This window comes from Talpa occidentalis, unplaced genomic scaffold (genome assembly GCF_014898055.3).
Source record: "Talpa occidentalis isolate TD23 unplaced genomic scaffold, MPIMG_talOcc4v2.1 talOcc4.15, whole genome shotgun sequence".
Classification (NCBI taxonomy): Eukaryota; Metazoa; Chordata; class Mammalia; order Eulipotyphla; family Talpidae; genus Talpa; species Talpa occidentalis.
Window position 1 is genome coordinate 70,087,398 of NW_023601543.1, and position 21,256 is coordinate 70,108,653.

General features: G+C 36.7%; 1 protein-coding gene across 1 annotated transcript in view; it reads left to right on the forward strand.

The window, feature by feature from the left end:
• Positions 1-21,256, forward strand: part of DMD (dystrophin) — a 1,988,221-nt gene that overhangs the window by 1,283,954 nt on the left and 683,011 nt on the right. The window contains 1 exon segment of the mRNA XM_054695791.1: positions 6,818-6,982. Within this exon segment, the coding sequence (XP_054551766.1) occupies positions 6,818-6,982 (165 nt within the window).

Consider the following 21,256-nt stretch of genomic DNA (forward strand, 5'->3'; position numbering starts at 1 on the left):
GATGCAAAAAAAAATCACATTTTGGATGTAATTTATCCTATTTAGGGGATTTTGTTTCATTGCTATAAATTACAAAATTGACCATTCTTGTCACATGTCTCCATATGGATATAAACAGTCAGTTCATTCTGTGCCTATTTCTGCAAATTTCTACCCAGTCCTCTCCCAACACACCAGAGGGATGGTCCACCTTAATTATTTACCAGCAGTTTATGTAAGAGGTTTTCCTAGGTTCCCCCCAGGAAAATTCACAGAAGTGGAACTCTGTGGTTGAAAGGAATGAATATTTTTAAGGCTTTCCAGATATTGCCATGTAATCTTATAAACTGAAGGATAGAAGATGCACAGAAAAGTATACGAATCATGGGAATAGAAGTTGATGAATTACTCTGTGTTGCTTCCACCCCGAGCAAGAATTTGAACATTACTCTGGAACCTCGTTCATGCTCCCTCCCATTGACTAACTCTTCCCAGCTACCACCCTCACCCAAACACTTTTCCCACTTTTAAAACCTAGATTCGGGGCCTCCCCGGTGGCGCAGCGGTTGAGCGCTGGGTTGCGAAGCTGCGCGCGGCCTCCGCAGCGCCGGTTCGATCCCCGGCTGCTCCCCGGCCACCGAAGGAGGGTCCCACATGGCGCGCAGACCTCTCCTGCCGCCCGCTGCTCCCCTCAGCAGTGTCCTTCGGTCCTTCTGCCTGCTCTGCTTCCCGCTCTGGCTCTGGTGAATTCTCTCACCCTCCCGCGCTTCTGACTGTACCCAGTGCATGTATAAACAAAACAAACAAACAAACAAATAAATAAAGCACGCCTCTATAAAAAAATAAAAAAATAAAACCTAGATTCGTTTTTTTTTTTTTTTTTAACAAGAGCATTTGGGATTGATGAATTACTCTGTGTTGCTTCCACCCCGAGCAAGAATTTGAACATTACTCTGGAACCTCGTTCATGCTCCCTCCCATTGACTAACTCTTCCCAGCTACCACCCTCACCCAAACACTTTTCCCACTTTTAAAACCTAGATTCGTTTTTTTTTTTTTAACAAGAGCATTTGCCTTTTAATTATTTTATATAATTTTTAGATCATTTTTTCATTTTTGCACCATGTATGCATTTTCATGTAGGTTATATTCCCCATACAATTCTCACCCCCCCTTATTTTGACCCTAATCCCTCCTCCCTTGCCACCCCCTGTGGTGTGTCTCAAAGGGATCATGCTCAGCGAAATAAGGCAGAAAGAAAAAGAAAAATACTGGATGGAAAAAAAAAAATAAAAATACTGTAAACAAAAAAAAAAAAAAAAAAAATACTGGATGGTCTCTTTCACAGCAGGAATTTAGAAAACCTAAATAAGGGACCAGGAAAAAGACTGATTATAATAAAGTAAAAATCAAAATGAACAAGCAACTATAAACCAGAGACACCTAGATTATTTTTGCCTCTTTGAAATTAATATAAAAGGAATCATACAATATATGCCTTTATGGTTGACTTCTCGTGTACACCATTATTTTTGTGAGATTCTTCTATGTTCTTGTTTGTGCCACAGTCTGTTTACTTATATTCATGGTACAGTATCCCAATGTGTGAATATGCCCCTACTTTTTCCATTCTACTGTTGACAGACATTTAGGTTGTTTATAGAAAGAGACTATTTTGAATAATGAATAACGTTATGATTTAGGTGTCCTTTGCTGCATGTGTGTACACGTTTCTTTTGACTGTACTTAGAAGTAGAATAGCTGGATCATATGATACATTACATTTGCCTTAGAAAATACTGCCAAACAATTCTCCAGTATGGTCATGCCTATTCACTTTCACCAGAAGCATATGAGAGTTCCAGTTGTTCTATATCCTCTTCAAGAGTGTGATTTTTCAATCATTTTCCTCTTAGTTATTCTGGTCGATTTGAACTGGTATGTCATTGTGTTTCAAGCTGTTATCCTCTGATGATTAGTACCACTTTTATATCTACTTGTGTCAAGTTCTTGTGCCATTTTTTGCCCATTAAAAGAAATGTTAGCTCTCCTTTTCTTATAAATGGGGGAGTTGTTTGGATACAAGTCCTTTGTCAGATATATGCATTGTGAAAATCTTCTAATCTCAATCTTGCTTTGCTCTCTTAGTGGTAATTTATGATGAATAGAGTCCAATTCGTCAATCTTTTCCTTTGTGGACTTAGTGTTTTTCCTTGGTGAACTTAAGGATTACTTATCCTGAAATCATTAAGATATTAACATATGTTCTCTTTTCAATATTTTATTGTTTTGCCTTACCTTCCAGACCTTTTTTAAATATTTATTTTTATTTTTGCATATAAGAACAGGGGTGCAGGCCAGAGGTGTGTGTGTGGGGGGGGGGGCGGTGAGAGGATTCACTAGAGACAGAGTGGGGAGAAGAGCAGGCAGATCTGAAATACACTGCTGAGGGGAGCAGCGGGTGAGACAGGAGAGGTCTGCTGTGCCATGTGAGTCACCTCCCTTGCCAGAGATCAAACTCATGCTGCAGTAGCTATCGATATCTTGATAGTGCTGAGATCTAACCCCTTGCACCACCAGGGAGGCCCCTACCTTGCAGTTTTAAGCAACCTGGAATTGATTTTTTATAAGCGTGATATGCACTAAGTAGTCAATTTTTTTTCTTACAAATATTCAGTTAACTCATTTAATTATGAACCATTGTCACAAAAATCTGCAAATAAATTCTGTGCCCCAACAAACATTATGAGTTGTTTTATCCAGAACCTTGACAAACACCATTTACAAAAGTCAATTAAACAGGCAAAAGATGGTATATACCAAATGGTATATATACCAAATGATATAGCATCATTTGCAGTTTTAATTTGTATTTCATTGATGACTTAGTGATTAGACTTTTCTCTGCTCACTGGCTGTTTGCATGTTTTGATTTTTTTTGTCAAGTTCTTTTTTATGTTCTTTAAGCAATTTTGCAGTAAATTCTCCATCCCTTTTCATTCATTGAAAGATCATTTTTATATTATCCTTTGATGCTGCAAATACTTTCAGTTGCTATAATTCTGCTGGTTGGACTTAATTTCTAGATGAACAATACAAATAATACATTTAATAGTTTATCAAACTATTTTCTACCTTGAAAGGGCTTCCTCTTACCAGTATTTTTGACTAGTTCTGTTTTCACTAATTTTTTGTGCTTAAATTTCTCTGGAGTATTTTTGTAGTAAGATATGTATTTGTGTCTTTTTTCCCCTAATATAGACACATCTGTTTATCTTAATATCAAACCTTATACACATTTGAAATTAGAATTCAGAAATTGAAAGAAAAGGAAACTAATCTTGTGTGAAATTAGGTCAAGATTTAGTTAGATAATAAATTAACACATAAGGGAACTGAATGTGTTTAATTGTTTTCTTTCACCACAGGGAACATTTTAAATGAAGAGCATGGTTTTATAGTACTTTCAAAGAATATTAGGAAATATAATGCATTTTTATGGTAAACTGTGTTTTCATAAGACTATGAAGTAGTAAATTATTTTAAAACACATAGAAACTGACAAATCTTACTCTACATCATAAATTCGTCACATCTGTTAACCTTTTCCATGAACTACATAGAAGAAACCCTCAATTTCTGAAGACTGTTTTGAAGAGTTAAAAAAAAAAGGTACAAAAAGTGAGTGTTAGAAGGTTACAATTTCCATCCTACCCTTAATTAAGTGATATTGTCATAGGAAAATAGTCTGCTTTTGACTAATGACTTTGAATAACAAGATATAATTACTCACCAGTATTTTGTGGTAAGTAGAAAAGGTAGCATTTTTTTTTCTTTTCTAAATTATAATTTCAAACGTATTCTTTACAAAGGTAGTTCATTAATATTTTTTTAATGAAAAAATATATTGAAAGATCTCCCACCCCATCTACCATCTGCAGCTGTCATCACCAAGCATTGATTTTAATTCTAGGCATATATCCACAAGATAAATCCCTACAAGTAAAAGTCCTGGCTCAAAGTTGCATGCATTTGATAGACTTTTTCAAATTTTCTTCCACAGAGGGGCACAAATATGCATAGGAATCTATTTGCCATGACCTTGGTAGTGGTGTGTTTTCATACTTTAGTGGGTTTTAATCAGCTCAACAGATGAAATATTCAGACCTCTCATTATAATCAAGACTTAGTTTCTGTGTTTAAAAATCAATGTGTGTTTTTTTTTTTCTAAACTATGCTTATATTTTGTCCAATTTTCTTTGAGGTCATTACCCCTTTTCTTATTAATTTGCAGAAATTCTTGTATGTGTTAGGAAAATTAGTCTGTTATCTGAGAAGTGAGTCACAAGTAATTTTTCACAGTTTATTTTTCCTTTGACTTATAGTTTCCTTTGCCACAAAGAAGTTTCTGTATTTACATAGTTCAATTTCTCAATATTTTGCCTAATAGAGCTTTTTAACTTAAGGATTATATATATAAATATTGTGTGTGTGTGTGTGTGTTTGATGACTCTGGACATGCATTGCAGTTTACTTAGGAAAAAAAAATGATCCTGAATTTGGAAGTTGTCTTTCATTCCACAGTTACTTATTGAAGGCCTGTTAAATGTAGGAACCCAATTCATCTAGAAACCAAAACTCAGTGAGGGAGGTAAGTGTAATTAACAAATAGTGTGAGGTAAATACTGTGCTAGTGGAAAGCACATGCTCTTTGAGGAGATAGCTAATGCAGATGTCATGACTAAGCTGAAAATTTCCCCAAGTTCTTATTAAAAGCTATTTATTATTCCAGATTTTAGTTGGGAATAATTGCAGAAAAATATTGCACCCATTGAACGGGTAGATTGGGAGGATGAGAAGAAAACCAACAATCTTAGTTAAATGTTACACAGATTTCTGCACTTATGTATGAAGCCTCAATGAAATGTGAACTATCTTGTGATCAGATAAAAATGAGTTCATAGCTTAATTTTAAGAAAATATGATGGCTATTATCTCCAGAAGCTTCAGAATCTAGAGGCTCTTGGATGCTATAAGTTGAGCTGTAAGATGCTTTTTATAGGTACTTGTGAGTAGAAAATGATCCAATAAATATAAACTAGTTACCTCCTTATAAATGCTGGAAAAGATAAGATGATGGCATTATTAGAGTATTATACACATGGAGTTACATTTGTGTTGTTACACACCTCCTTTCTCTCTCTCTCTCTCTCTCTCTCACACAGTTCAGCACAGTAGATGTCTCTATGAGTTATAACTCATAAAATAACAATAGACCTTCTTCTAATAACTATTTACTTTACTATTTAGTAGGGTACAAGTCAGACAAAGCAGTTAAAAAAATCATGATTCATTATTCATGGACAGATATTCCATGCTAACTTACCACTTGCCTCCTTTGTTTCTTCACCCATATAAAGAAAGACTATTAAGAAGAAAAGACAAGGTTTAAGAAATAAAAGGGGTAGAGGACCCAGTGGACTATAGTGGGGGATTATGGGTAAGGTATGGTAGTAGGCATTGAGGAGGTGTGAATCTATACCCCTAAATTACACGGAGTGTTGCAAAACAATATCACCTCTAAACAATGATAAATAACAAGATTTATGCTGGACACTTTAAATCCAAGTTACCTTTCTATTTCTCCTCAATTTTTATACTAATTTAAGTCAGGTAGACCCAGGGTCTGTACGTCAACTCACAACTTCCCCAATCCACTTAGTTTCATATGACAAAATAGGGAGGTTCAACATATCCCATTCATCTTAAAGTTAGTTTTCCAAGGAAGTATTGCTGGGAGAGCCTAAGGTTAGTCCTGGACTCGCCTGCATCAGCCAAGACTGGATGTCAGCCCTTTATGTATGCATTCACATGCACTTTACACAATATGTATAAATGGATTTACAATACATTTCAACATGCATGTTGTATAGTTACATGTAACAAGAGTTCATGTAAAATTCCTTCCTCTGTGAATTAATTATTTCATCCATTTATGTATCACTTTTTAACCCCACAACTCTTGGGCCCAAATAGGCCCAATTAAAAAATACAGTGTTCCTTAAATATAGTTTGAAAGTTTCCAAGTTGAAAGTGTAGAGAATAACAGGATAGTTGTAGTGGAAGATAGAATAGGAGGCAGAAAGAACCAAGGGCAAAACCAATTATTGTTAAAATGATCAACCATGCCATGAGTTCCAGGTGCCGTAGGGTTGTTGGGTAGATTAAAGAAGTCAATAAATGTGAAACTTCCAAACACAATTTTGAAGTCTTAAAAGAACCAATAATCATTCTGGTATAGTCTCAGTTCTAACCCAAGTGTTCTTTTTACTTTTCATTCCAGTGACCTGATTCTGTTTTACTTTATTATCACAGGGCTTGGAAACTGTAGCTCATAAAACTGCTTACCTCGCCAATTTTTCTTGAACACAAAAGGATTTCCTTGTATGATCTTCCTTAACATAAAAGAAAGTTAGAAACAAGTATAAATGCAGGGTGTCTGGTATATAAAATTTGCCACACCATTATGTTTAGTAAGTGAGTGGTTAAGTGAAGAATGCGTTCCTTAACTTTCAGTGGTTGGAGTTGGGCTTCCATTTGAATGGAAGTGTGTTATGAATTTCAAAAAAAAAAAATAGTGTCTTTAAAACATGGACTTATTGGGAATAACTAGTATTGAATGATTTGTAATATGTTCATTAAATCCTAACATGAAGCATATATAAGTAATCAACATTATGCTATTAATATGCCAAATCAATTCATGGCAATGACATCTCACAACTTTTTCCTTTTTTCGTTTGAGCCATGAAAATCTTTTATGATTTTTCCCCTGCAGGTTTCTAGAGACTTACCTGAGAAACAAGGAAAGCTTGAGGCTCACATAAAAGAGCTTGGGCAGCTTGAAGAACAAGTAAATCATCTGCTTCTGTGGCTCTTTCCTATTCGGAATCAATTGGAAATTTATAATCAACCAAATCAAACCGGACCATTTGACATTAAGGTAAGGACATTTTCTTTTAAATATTGTTTTCCGAAAGAATGGCAATATCACTGAACTAAGTTTCTCACTCACTGTCACTACCTTCATTGTTATTATAATGTTTATTATGAGTATTAGTATTATTTGACTGTATTTTCCTCTTAGCATTTGTTAGCAACCATGTATTCACTAAACATATCACTAGAATGTCTTCATCATATCTGTTTCTGTGATCCATTTTCAATTGTTACTTTAACTGAACTTAATACATATTTGTAGACTCCTTATCCAAATTCAAAGCTGTTTAGGAGATTAGGTGCCTACAAAGTAAAGTATAGGTTATATTTTTTTTTCAAATTATGCTTATTTGGGTAATGTTGGGTTACATCACTGTATAAGTTTTAGGGGTATCAGTGCATACCTCTACAAATGCATGTTATCACACCATGCCCTCCTCCAAATCCCCAGGAATCCTCCACCATAGTCCATGGGATTCCCTCACCCCTTTGTTCCAACCTTCCCCCACCCTTCCCTTCTGGTATCAGTCTTGTTGTAAACACATGTTTCCGTCCTTTTTTATAGATAGCTGAGTATTCTATTGTGTATATATAACACATCTTCCTAGTCCACTCATCTGTCATTAGAGACTTAGTTTTTTTGTTCCCCCCCCCCCAGCTTGGCTGCTGTAAATAGAGCTGCAATTAACAAGAAGTGCATACTAGTCCTTTGTTTATGTATATGATGTGCAAAAATTTTCTCTCCTTTGGTAGGGTGTCTTTTTGTGTTAATAATTTCTTTTGCTGTGCAGACTTGTTTTAATTTGATGTAGGCCAATTTGTTTATTTTTGCTTTTGTTTCCCTTGCTTTTACAGTAGAGTCCCCAAAGACATCTCTGAAGCAGATGTCACAGATTATCATTTTGCGTGTGTTTTCTTCTATGTATTTTATCAGTTTTACATCCCAATCTGTGATACAGTTTGAATTAACTTTTGTGTATGATATGAAATAGTGCTCCAGTTTCATTTTTTGTATGTGGCTGTTCAGTTTTACCAACAACATTTGTTAAGGAGACTCTCCTTTCTCCATTGTATGGTCTTGGCTCTTTAATTGTAAATTAACTGTCCGTATAGGTGTGGGTTTATTGCTGGACTCTGAATTCTAATCCAATGGTCCGTGTGTCTGTTTTTATTCTAATACCATACTGTTTTGACCACCATTTCTTTGTAGTGTAATTTGAAGACTGGTAGTGTAATACCTCCATTTCTCTTCTTGTAGTCAGAATTGCTTTGTCTATAAAGGGTCTTTTGTGGTTCCATACAAACTTCAGTAATGTTTCCTCTATTAACTTACAGAAAGCTATTGGAAATTTGGTAGCAATTGTATTGAACATTTATATTGCTTTGGGTAAGACTGAAATGTCAGTTCTTTAGTAGAGAAAATAAAACCCTCTCAGACTGACTCTAGTTTACCTTTCCATCCTTTTAGTCTATCAACAACCTCCTCTAATACTCCATTCCCAACAAGTTATATGGTATCTTTATATGCATGTTGTTTCTTGCCATGTCTGTGTTCTTAATCTCTATTCTCTGAATAAATTATTTCCCTTTTTTTGATACGGCAAAATTCCCTCCATCCTTCAGAACTGAATTCAACGTCACTGCCTCTTTCAAACTTTCTTGCATAGCCCAAGTAAATTTAGGTTTTCCTGTAAGCATCTGAATGCATCTCCTGTGGTCATTGTGCATTGATTTACCCCTAAATCTGACATACCAGAATGCCTTCTGACACTGTTCCTTGAATGCAGAGGGCATCTTCTTATTTATCTCCTTCTCAATTTCCTCATCCCAGAGCCCAGTGCATGGTAGTTACTTGTTAGTGTTTTTTAAACAATGAATAAAGATGGCAATAAGGCAACCCAAATGGTAATGAGATGCTACAGGTAAGGACCCAGACAAAAATGCCACTTGGACGCTGTCATTTCCTCCTTTTAATGTCCTTGTAGACATTGATTGTTCCTATATTCTCCACCTCCCTAGAGCCTATTCTAAGGACTTGTCACAATATCATGCCCTATTTTGCCTCTCCTATGGGTGAAAAACATGAACTAACCAATCAAATAGACCAAATCATTTGGAAGCATAGCCTATTAATTAATGTAATGATGGATGATTTCAGACTAAATAAGTAAAATCTTTGAGTAGTTTTGCTTTTAATTCATTTACCCAAATTGCTTGATATATTTACTTTCCAGAATTATAACCACATGACATTTTTTATCTCCATCTACTTGCTGTTTTGCTAGAAGAGAGGGCAGGTTTAATGGGAGTGCCAGGATCTTCTTGAGAGAGAGTTTCAGAAAAATAGACTTGAGAAAGGACAAGGAGAAAGAAAGAAAGGTGTGATAAGTGCCTTATATTGGAAAAGTACATGCCACTACTTTAATCTTACTTCTTCCTGACAATTATATCTACCATTCTGATAGCTTCACCCCAAGAGCAGGCAGACATCATTTCACGAGTGCAAAGCTGTGACTGCTCAAACAGTGGGATGGTCTTGGGTTCAGTCTGATTATTAAACTTAGTTCACAATAGACTGCAGACAACAAACTTAATTAACTGTAGGGAAGTATGCAGGACAGATAACTTCACAGATAGCTACACCACAATGGCATAGTAGAGGGCTTCACACCAAGGAGTGGCTTCTGAGGCACTTGTGTTGGGGTCAGACACAATCACAGGAACAAGACTGGGTGAAACCAAAGCATATCATAATTGTGGGAAAGCATCAGTACTGGGAATTCTCCAGTTTCATTTTTTCTACCTAACTAGAACATAACTTCCTCAGAGGTATTTTACTAGGGCCCATTTTCCACTGCAACTGCATCTCATCAATACTGATTTTTTTCATCACTCAATAAATAGTCTCAATGAAGAAATTACAACTGTATGGTCCAATAAAGAATACCCTAGCTGAATTCTTAATTATTTTGAATCTACTATATTTTCAAATAATTATTGATGTAGTATTGCGAAGAAGAAAGGCCATCACCTTTTTGTTCCTATCATACATAGCTTTTTGTAACTCATAGATTTTCAAAAAGTGTATATCCCTTTACTTTTCAATGTAGTCTTTCATTAAATTGGGCTTTTTCATTAAAATAATGGAAAAATAGATTCAATGTTAGCTATCTCAATTTGTGGACTATACTGAAGAAAAAAAATAAGAAAATACTCTTATCCATGTCTGTTTACTCAAGCAAAGTGACTTCCGCTCCCCAGTTGGTACCCCCAGAGTGGTTCTCAGATATTGCAAACTTGCGTTGGCCTTCGTTTGTCCATGGCCCATAGCTCCTTGCCAAATTAGCCCCTGTAGTTTGAAGTGAAAGCCACTCTTCGCTGTGTTAATTCGTTTCCTTTATCAAAGCTACAAGTCACAACTCTCACTGCTGCGAGGACTTTCAGAGACTCATGATATTTACCTCCTGCAGCTTGGATGAAATCACTGAAGGGAGAGGCAGCTGCTTTTTCCCCTGGCAGTCAGACTCCTTGGCTGCTGTCCTCTGTGCATATTCTGAGTTTTTCATCTTTGGCGTGCAGATTTCAAAAATATTCATTTAGTCTTTTTCTTCTGGTCGTGGCTGTATCCAAGGCAAAAAAAAAAAAAAATCATAAAAGTGTATATATAATGACTTGAGGAATTCTCCCCCCAATTCTCAGATCCCTAGCTTGTAATCAGGAAATCGTGACCTATTTGAATAATTTACTGACTTACCTAGTTTTTTATCACCTATGTCTAGTTTCTATCTATATTCACTGTCTTACAAGTGATTTATTCAGATTGCACAGAGTTCCTCTATAAGACATGTGATTTTAGCCTCTATATTCTGCTATAGACCTCTGCTTAAAGATATTAAACTATTTTTTCTGTTAGAGGAAGATGAGAGGATGGATTTTGCTTTTGCTTAAATTTAAACTCCTAAAAACCAAAAGTTTGTTAAAGAGTTTTGAGAATATGTCCATTATTTAACACAGATTGAAGAACACCTTTTTAAAAATCTCAGAAATGAGTTAATACTGAGACAGTAGATGCATAAATGGCTCCATTTCTGGGGCCTCTCCGGTGATGCAGCAGTTGAGCAATGGGTTGCGAAGCTGCGCGCAGCCTCTGCAACACAGGTTCTATCCCCGGCCACCAGGCGAGGGTCCCACATGGCGCGCAGACCTCTCCTGCCACCCACTGCTCCCCTCAGCAGTGTACTTCGTCAGTCTGCCTGCTCTGTTCCCTGCTCTGGCTCTGGTGAATTCTCTCACCCTCCCGCGCTTCTGACTGTACCCAGTGCTTGTATAAATAATAAATAAATCTTTAAAAATAAACAAACAAATAAACAAACAAATAAATAAATAAATGGCTCCATTTCCTAAATGTAAAGAAATTCTCTTTGTCTGACCATAGCTGCCATTGAAATTAAGGGCCTTGTGGGGTTTAACATAACATCTGAAGAGGTGTAATCCTGTACCTATAAATCATACAGTGTTGTGAACCAATGTTATCACAATAAAAAAAAAAGAAAGAAAGAAACTAAGGGCCTAAAGCCTTGCCATTCAGATCATTTGTTTTCTCTAGTCAAACTGAGCACCTGTTTGAAAAATAGGTAATACCCTCCATAAGCCTCAGTTTTGCCTGCTTGGCACTTCATGCTTATTGATGAAATGCAACTACCTGTGTAATGAAACCCAAATAAAAAAAGCCTTGAGGGCTCTGTTCTAATACATTGTTTATGCTGGAGTGAAAATTGACTGCACATCACTTGGTTTGTGCAATTTACTCCCGAAATATTCCTATTCAGGAAATCCTGCAAATAGCAATATTCATCTTGAAAATCACCTCACAGAACCCTTAGCAAGCTGAGAAACATAATCAATGAGATTGTGATGTAGAGGGTGAAAATTAGGCGTAATCACAGTCCTTTCCCATCAGTCAGCCCACGAGAAGGCATGCCTTTGAATTTTGATTTTCAAATGTACTCTCAATTTAGACGTAAAATATGTTGATTTCAGATTTCAGAAATGATAATTGAATGCTAAGAAACAGGGACCAGTTCACATTTCTATAAAGGGTCTTATGTTTTAAATCTTTAATGAAAGCTTTCAATAATGAGCTGGAGGTACACTATCTGACATAAAACTGCCTAACTACTGCTTTCCTAACTTTTTATTAAAATATTAGGTAGAGGAGGAAACATAATTTATGTTAAGTCTTGCTGACTGGAATACTTTCATTTTGATGCTAAAAAGGACATTCTACTCCCCTCAAGAATGACTTTCCTTTTGTGGTCTATAAATAAATGTAACCCACTGCTCTGTTGACTCTCCCTCACCACATAAGAAACCTCATCATAATTGCCCATAATGTAAAGTCCACACTGAAAACTACCGAAGGACAAAATTGTTGTAACTGAACAATCAAGTAACTGAACACCTCAATCATTTTCTGCATGTGTTCACATAATTAAGTGTTGTCAGAGAAAAATTGCACCAGACACCTTAACGTGCAAGGAATTTTTTTTTTATTTAATTTTATTTTTATGTTTCCCATACAATTGCAACCCCCTTAATTTGACCCCAACCCCTCCTTTCCCCGCCCGCCACCCCCCATAGAGTGTCTCTGGTTAATAGTTGTTTGTTGATTTTGATATTTTCTTTCTTATAGTTATTCTTTTTCCTGGTCCCTTATTTAAGTTTTCTAGATTCCTGCTATGAGTGAGACCATCCGGTATTTTTCTTTATCTTCCTGGCTTATTTCGCTGAGCATGATCCCTTCCAGCGCCATCCATGTTGCTACAAATGGCATGTGTTTATCTTTCTTGAATGCTGAGTAATATTCCATTGTGTATATGTACCACATCTTCTTGATCCAGTCATCTATTTTTGGGCATTTGGTTTGTTTCCAAAGCTTAGCTATTGTAAATAGTGCTGCCATAATTTTATTCAAGTCTATTGCAATATGAGAAAGAGTGTGAAAACAACTCTTGATGCAAAAGACAAGCAAGGTTGGTCATATAGGGATGAGCTAGTGGAAAAGTACTAGAGGATATTAGGGGGGAAGCTGGTCAGTGCAATGAGGCCATCTGTGTTGGCCAGTTTCTACTTATTCAAGATAAGGCACTGTCCTTGCACAGAGTCTGGGAGACAGGGTGCTGTCCTGCATGATTTTTGCATTTCAAAGGAATGACCCCAAGTCCTTGAGACAAAATAATTACAGGATTATAGATTTATATCTCAAAGGGTCAGCGAAAGAATGTACAATGGAAAATGCTCTAAAGTAAATGTGCTAAGAAAAGAGAAGATAGGTGTATAATTAGGAAGAAAGCTGTTTCAGCTTTACCAAGCTAAGAAGAATGCCCAGACTATCTTTGTAGGTCTCCTCATTTGTTCAAAGGAAGCCAAGTTTTCCATTGAACAACTTAGGAAATCTAGCCCGTGGAGTTAATTTTAGAAGCTTTCTATTGTTGAAGAACTAGTTGAATTGACTCTTAAGACTTAGTAGTAGAGGGCCTCCCCTGGTGGAGCAGCGGTTGAGCACTGGGCTGCAAGGCTGCCTGCAGCCTCTGTAGTGCCAGTTCGATCCCTGGCCGCCGGCAAGGGTCCCACAAAAAAAAAAAAAAAAAAAAAAAAAAAAAAAAAAAAAGTCTTAGTAGTAGAGGATATTTGCTGGGTGGTGTTAACCATTGGTATTTAATGAGGGGAATTTTCTTGGGAAATAAGAAGAAAAGCAAAGATTAATGGTTGGACCAGACTACAAACCCAGTTTCTGAGTCCATACCTTAGCTCATTGTAAAGATTCAGAAATGTTGGACCAGAAGCATCTTTAGATGGTGGAATGAGGATAGCAATATGAACGTTTTAGGTGAAGGCACAGACATCAGAGAGGCTTTGGTTAGACTCCATCGGCATAGTTATTTTTTGGAATAGGGCATGGAAGATGTGAAAAGGTTTGGACTCTTGACTGAATGGGGATTGAAGTCACTGATTGTGTTTTACTACCTATTTAACCAAAGGGATGATAAAATTTTCAAGAATAAATATAGGTAAGTAACATGGCAGTAAGACTTTGCCTCTTCAAAAGTGAGATTATTTAGTTGTCTTAAATAATCAAGAACATGATAAAATCACAGGATATTATTCTGTTAAGACACAGAATCATTATTGCCAGAATAGATTACTCAAAAGGTAAAGAAAATCCATTTATAATTGCTTATTAAGAACAGACCAATAAGCCAAGAAAATAGTCATTTTATCAAATAGAAGTTCTGGTTTTGCATTTGGTACACTACTGATACTAACTCCTTCTGCAAAATCTTGTAATTAAACCTGTCTAATCATAGTCAGCTTTGACCACACAATGAAAATTTCCTTTTCTAAAACCTTTCTATGCACATTCTGATTTTTCCTATACTTTCCTCTTATTCCTTCTTCCTTAGGACAAAATTCTTTTATTGCCAAACAAAAATACATGCTATATAACTGGCACATATTACGTGTGAAGTTGTAGTTTTAACCTTATTGTTTCTAGAAGTTTCATTTATAAATATGCATATATATGTATAATATATATATTCATTAAGGTTTTTAACCATTAGTAGCTTTTACGTTACAGAGAAAACTAGTAAGTAGATGAGGTGAGCTGTCATATACTAGCATTTTGTAATGGATTAGCAAAATTTATGAACATATATTGAAGTTACATGCACAGTATGTGAAGGAAAACTTCCCAGCAATATTTGTGAAGAAGATCTTTAAGAATTTCTTTGGACCTAACATGGAATATTATGGATTTTGTGGTCTAAAATTGGGTAAGTGGCTGAGGCCACACCAAGGGACATTCTGGGTATCTCCAAATACCATCTGAGTATATGAAATAATCCAGTTTTTCCCAAATAGCATTTTCAGCTCCAGATGGTTACTTTTGGGGTTCCTATGTCCCTTCAGAACCTCTTATGGGGGCAGGGAACATAAAGCTTAAGTGAGCGTTGGGAGTTGAGGTTCTAGAGTGGGATGGGAGAGAAGTCTGGCAAGCGTGGACAGAGGGAGGAAGGAGATAAAGGTATGAAAAGGGGCTATATGGAATTTCCTTTGACTTCCTTAAATCAGCCATGGTTGGAGGAAAAGGAGGACAGAATAGCAGACGTGATGGGAAGTGAGAGCTCTTAGATGACAGCCAGTAAGGGGAGATATTAGGTCTCCCAATGAGACCGCTGAAATTCCTAATTCTTTTAGTAAAATACCAGCAAGAAGGGAAACAGACAGCTCAACAGCAGTGGTCTTCAGAGAAGAATAAAAAGAGTGAGATTTCCCAGGGTAAGGAAGAAACCAAAGTAAAAACAACAAAGAAAGACACTCCAAAGGTCACCTATACAAATGAGATTTCTATGGAGAAAGAGGACTCTAAGACACCAAAGAACTGAAGTTCAATCAAATGGAATTTTCCTTGTTCTAAACCAATTATATCTTTTAAGCAGAGAAGCCTTTCCTCTAGCTCAGTCTCAAAAGTGTACTTAGAATCCTCAGAATCAAATGCCTGCCCTTACTATACCCCCAAAGACTCAGTGAAAGCACTTCCCATAACAATAGAGGTTGGGGAGAGGGAAAACACCCAAGTTTAAATCCCAGCTCTGACACCTACTGGCTTTATGGCATTAACTTATTTTTCCTTCTTAATCTGACTTTCTTCTTCATTAAAAATGGCATATCAGCTCAATGTTCCCTAGACTCCATGGGATTAAGGTAAAAATCAGGTGGAAACACATTTTCCTAAGGCAATAAAAGACAGTGAATGGAATCCTTCCTTTTGTAGCTAGAATTTTGAGAAGAGCCCCTAAGAAGAAAAACTAGGCTTGCAAATGATCCCTCTTTCAAAAGAAAGCAGCAAGTTGCTTCCAGAAAACCACTCCAAAAAAAGAAAGCAGAGAGTCATAAGATTTTCGTTTTTAGCAAACCAAATGTCCTATCAAGAAGAAGGTAATAATTTTTTTGAAGATTTATTTATTTATGCATACAAGAACTGGGGCACAGGCCAGAGGCGTGGGGGGTGGGAGGATCCACCAGAGACAGAGTGGGGAACAGAACAGGCAAAGCGAATGAAATACACTGCTGAGGGGAGCAGTGGGCAAGTCAGGAGAGGTCTGCTGTGCCATGTGGGTCGCTCCCTGGCCGAGGATGGAACTCGTGCTGCAGTGGCTGTGGACAGCTTCATAGGTTGCTTCTTAACCCCTTGCGCCACCAGGGAAGCCCTGAAGAAGATAATAAATTTGAGAAGAGATTCGTGAATTGAGAATTCCTGGAACAATGAATTCAAATTGGTCTAACACTTCCTTGGCCAAAAGGAAACTGGTGTGACTTTTACTGTTCCTTCCTCATGAGGGAGAGGAGTGGAGAGCTTTTGCTCCTAGTCCCCTGCTTAGCTAGAGAGAGCGCCAAAGGAACTTCTATTACAGTGAATCTCAGACACTTCTGCTTAGACGACTCGAAAAATAACATAGAAAAGGGAGTATCTTCTTGCACGTTTTAAAGATGACATCTATTTTCTCCCCTGGAATATTGTAAATATTAACATTTAAAATGTATTCAGTGGAATCCAAATACCATAGCAATATATCTACCATCATCTACTTACAATAAATACAGGGAAAAAACTCATCTTTAATAAATAGAAGTTTCATATCATCCCTCTTTCTTCTTGAAATCACATCTCCATTTCACTCTCCCAAAGCATTGTATCATCATATAATATATATTTATGTTATAAAGCCTTTTATTAAGTACTCTATCATAATGCTGTATGATAAATACATCTTTGTGGATTTAAATTGAATTATTAAAGACAATTTCCTGTGACTATAGGATTCTAAGTATTTGTTAAATTCTTTATATTGAAATATATCTACAATTATTAATAAAAAATATATCCAATAACAACTGAATTACTTAAATATATATTTTTTTGTAAATAAGTATTAAACATACTCAGTAGGTTTTTATTGGAAATGAATCTATTAATGAGATGGATGGGGATGTGTCTTTTGATACCTTGATTAAAGAAGGATTTTACTCATTAATATGTTGCATTATACTTCAGTTTGGCATAAATGTGCCTTTGATACCACTGCACCATTGGAATAGGCTTAGGGAGACATGATTTTATTTTGTAAAGTTGGAGAAGGATTAGCATCAACCACAAAGTGGGAACAACAATTGGAATGGCATGTGTACAGCAGGAACAAAACCAGGAAAATGTGTAGTAGAAACTGAGAATCTAGAAAGTGATTCCATGAATACCCTGTATCCCCACTTATCACCAGGAAAGTCATTGGGTACCTCAAAGGGCACACTTCAGCCTGAAGGTTGCCACTCTGGGAGAGATGAGCATTTTGTGAGGGAGAAGTGGTGACTCAATCCCTGACTGAATACTTGTTAAGCTGCCCAAACGCTACCAATTTTCTGTCACTTCAGTGGCTGCCTTAACCACAGCACAGGCCTTTACTCCAGCAGTGCTTATCTTCTCCTGGTGACTCGTGCTGAACTTACTGGCATCAAAAATCATTTTCACACATACAACTTCTAGTTACCATCTCTTCCATCCTGCCCTTGTGACGCAGTCTATTATTATTATTATTTTTATTATTATTATTTTGGAATTCAATTCAGGACTGCCAGCCCCTTCCCCAGCCCTGCTCAGGCTTATCCAGTGAAGTCCCTTAAGCTTTCCTGATGGAGTCCTGACCAAACCAGAGAACACATAAGAAACCCACTGCCATGGAGAGGCAGCATCTGAAACTAGCAGGCGGCTCTGTGTCTGGTTTCTGACACATCTGTGATGATGTCAGGTTCTATATTTTCACCCAGGACCTCCCCTGCTCAGTTCTGATTGTTCTGCCCCCCTCTACAATTCTCCCTCTCATTCTGTCCTGCAAGAAATTTAACCTGCTCTTAACTTCAGTTTACTGAAATCGAAACCTTAATAAATGTGTTAACCCATCAATTCAGTTGCTAGTAGACATGGAGAGGATTCTATCATACGGTGTATTGCAATCTCTTAGTTTCTTTTCAATTTCATAATTGATATGCCTGCCTTCAATAAATTGATCTGTTGCAAAATAATTGTCAACTGTACTGAATCATAAGATAGAGCCCTACAGTACATTTCTGGAAACTTCCTCTATGTTGACTTCAGTTTAACCATCTTTCCTTTGGCTCTATTTGTTCAATGACTTACCAACCTCTAATTGCTTTATTTACTACTCAGTTCATATTATTCCATTTTGTTCACAAGCATTCATTTGGAGACTTTATCAAGTGTATTGCTGAAAAGCACATTAACCTTATTTGCATGTATTCCCAATCAAGCTCTCTAGGCAGAGGAAGACATGAGGGTAAGCTAATGAAATTTCTGTTCAGCTAACAAACCATTTATTGATTAACTACAATGTCCTACTATCTTAAAGTGGCCCTCATTCTCAATTTGCTTAGAGGTAAGTTGATATATAAATATTCCTTAGTGTACAAAATGCAATCAATGCAGAAGCATTTACAATGCAAAGTAGTGAGTACATTTATAGGATGCTGTGATAGCCTAACAGAATGATACCCAGCCAGGAGACTGTTTGACCACCTGCAGCAGCTTCACCTAGAATCTTGTTAGAAATGCCAGTCCTTGAACCTTTCCATGCAACTTCTGAGTCAGAATAATGGGAGTGAAGTGATACAATCTGTGTTTAAACAACCCTCCAGAAGATGCCTTTACTGACTAAAGTTTAGGAAGCACTAGTCTCAAGACAGCCTTCTGGAAGCTACAGTGCCTAAACTGCATCTTTAAAAGGTGAGGCAGAATTGAGCAAGTAAAATAGATGTGAGGGAAAGGATACAGGTTCCAGAAAGAAGAGGCATCAATAGCCAAGATATGGGCATGGTTAATGGCATTAAGTGTGGGAAGAAAAATAAATTCAGTGATGTTGAGTATAGCCTGTTTCGGTAAGAATTCATGCCACTTGCAGGAGACATTAGCTTTGACCAGTGTGTCGGGGCAGGGGGGTCATTCAAGAGACATGACCGGCAAAGTCCTACATTTGAAGAGCTAGAACCAAAATTGGGAGATTATTGAGGTAGTTGATGAGCAACATGCTCCTGGGTGAGGACTTTAGAAACAGGGATGAAGGGAAGGAGATAATTTAAAGGACTGTTTTTCAGGTTGTTGCTGGTGGCCATTGGTGTGTGACAAAATCACTGTAATTATAAAATGAAATAGAAGAAGATGTGGTAGAGTACAGTACAATATAATACAAATGATCACACTGTATTGCCTGTGGTGTGGGTAAGCATTGTTTGATGACACTGTTTTCATTTAGATACCATTTTTATTTTTGTTTCAAATTTGAAGAGAATCTACACAGTCCTTTCATACAAAGTATTAATTAGTACTTTGTCAGTAAGGTCATTCTGAGTTAATTATCACAAAGTTGTGAATGAATCCATTTTTCCAACTTTCAAAGTGTAAACCACGTTTTTTTGTTGAAAAGATAGTACACTGTTGTGGTATAAAATGGATAAGCATAAAAATAAAAAAAATTTTCAAAAAAAAAGGATTTATGTATGCATACAAGACCTGGGGTGCAGGCCAGAGGTGCGGGAGGTGAGAAGATTCACCACAGAGTGGGGAACAGAACAGGCAGATTGGCTGAAATACACTGCTGAGGGGAGCAGTGGGCGAGACAGGAGAGGTCTGCTGCGCCATGTGCGTCACCTCCCTGGCCGGGAATCGAACTCATGGTACAGTGGCTACGGATAGCTTCATAGTGCTGACACTCAACACCTTGCACCACCAGGGAGGCCCCTCTTCTATAGTCTTAACTCAGTAGACACACAAATTATTTGTCTGGTACCAAGGAAAATAAGGTGAAAGAGCAAAATCTTCCTGATGTTGTGTGCAAGTAGCAGTGAGAATTCAGATTGTAGACCTTGCTGATGTATGATTAATCTTCAATAAAAAGCTAATGTATGTGACTATAAAAAAATAAAATGTATAAGCATAAGAGGGGATTAAATCCCCCCGCATTCCATCTTTCAGCCATCCAGGTTCTCTTCCCACAGGATCCCAAAGTTATCCGTTTCTCGCATAGCCTTGCAAGGGTAGGATGTGAGTGTGTGCATTTTTGTATGCATTCTTTCCCTGTCTCTTAAAAAAAAAAAATCGGTTGGTAGAATACTATGAACACTCTTTCTGCACAGTGTTCTTTTCCTCTTAATGATATATATTGACAATTGTTTTCCATATTAGCATTTTAATAGCATGCTCATTTGTCTGTTGTTGCGAACTATGGTTTTCTAAGGATGTACCATATTTCATTTAACCAGCATTCCAATTAATGAACACTTAGGTTGTTTTCAAGCTTTGCTACTGCCACCATAAGAGAGTATGTAACTTTATGTCCATGATAGTTCACATTTTCACACATTACAAGTATATCCATAGGATGAGCTCCTAGAAGTTAAATGCCTGGGTCAAAATGGCAATTCTTATTTTAGTAAATATTGCCAAATCGTTCTTCCTACAGTTCTCCCATCAGTATTGAGAAGGGGTTCTTGTCTCCAGATCTTTTCCAACTTAAGGTATCATCAACTTTTAAACCTTTGCTAAGCAGGACAAAAATGATACCTCATGGAGATTTTAATTTGCTTTCTCTTTTGAGTATGAATCATTTACTTATTTTTTTGAATATAATTTTTTCATGTGTTTCACATTCTTTCTATTTCCTTTTCTGTGCACTGTTTATTAGATTATTTGCCATTTTTTTCCTGTTAGGTTATTGGTCTTTTTCTTAGTGAGACATACATTTTACAGCTTGAAGTAAAAACATGTCTTTTTTTTTTTTTAAACAACAAAGAGTTTAATGAATGTTTCTAATGACAAATAGATTCTAGTCCTAAGGTTATAACCCGAAAGTATTAAAACAAACCTTAGAATTGCAAAAGAATGGTCTTTGCCCTTCTGAGCAAACAATCCTGTACAAAAACCCAATGTGCTGACAAATTAAAAGATGAGATTTATTTTTTTTATCTGGAACACCTATGTAAATATTGGCTTCCTTCTTCTTATCCAACAAGATGCCGTAGCTATGTCAGGTTTGTCTTTTCAAAGTGTCTGTGGCAACTGATGCCTACTATTCCCAAGTACTTCGTTTTTTGTTTATTTATTTTACTTATTTTATTTTTTACATCATTTTTCTTTTTGAAACAATATTTG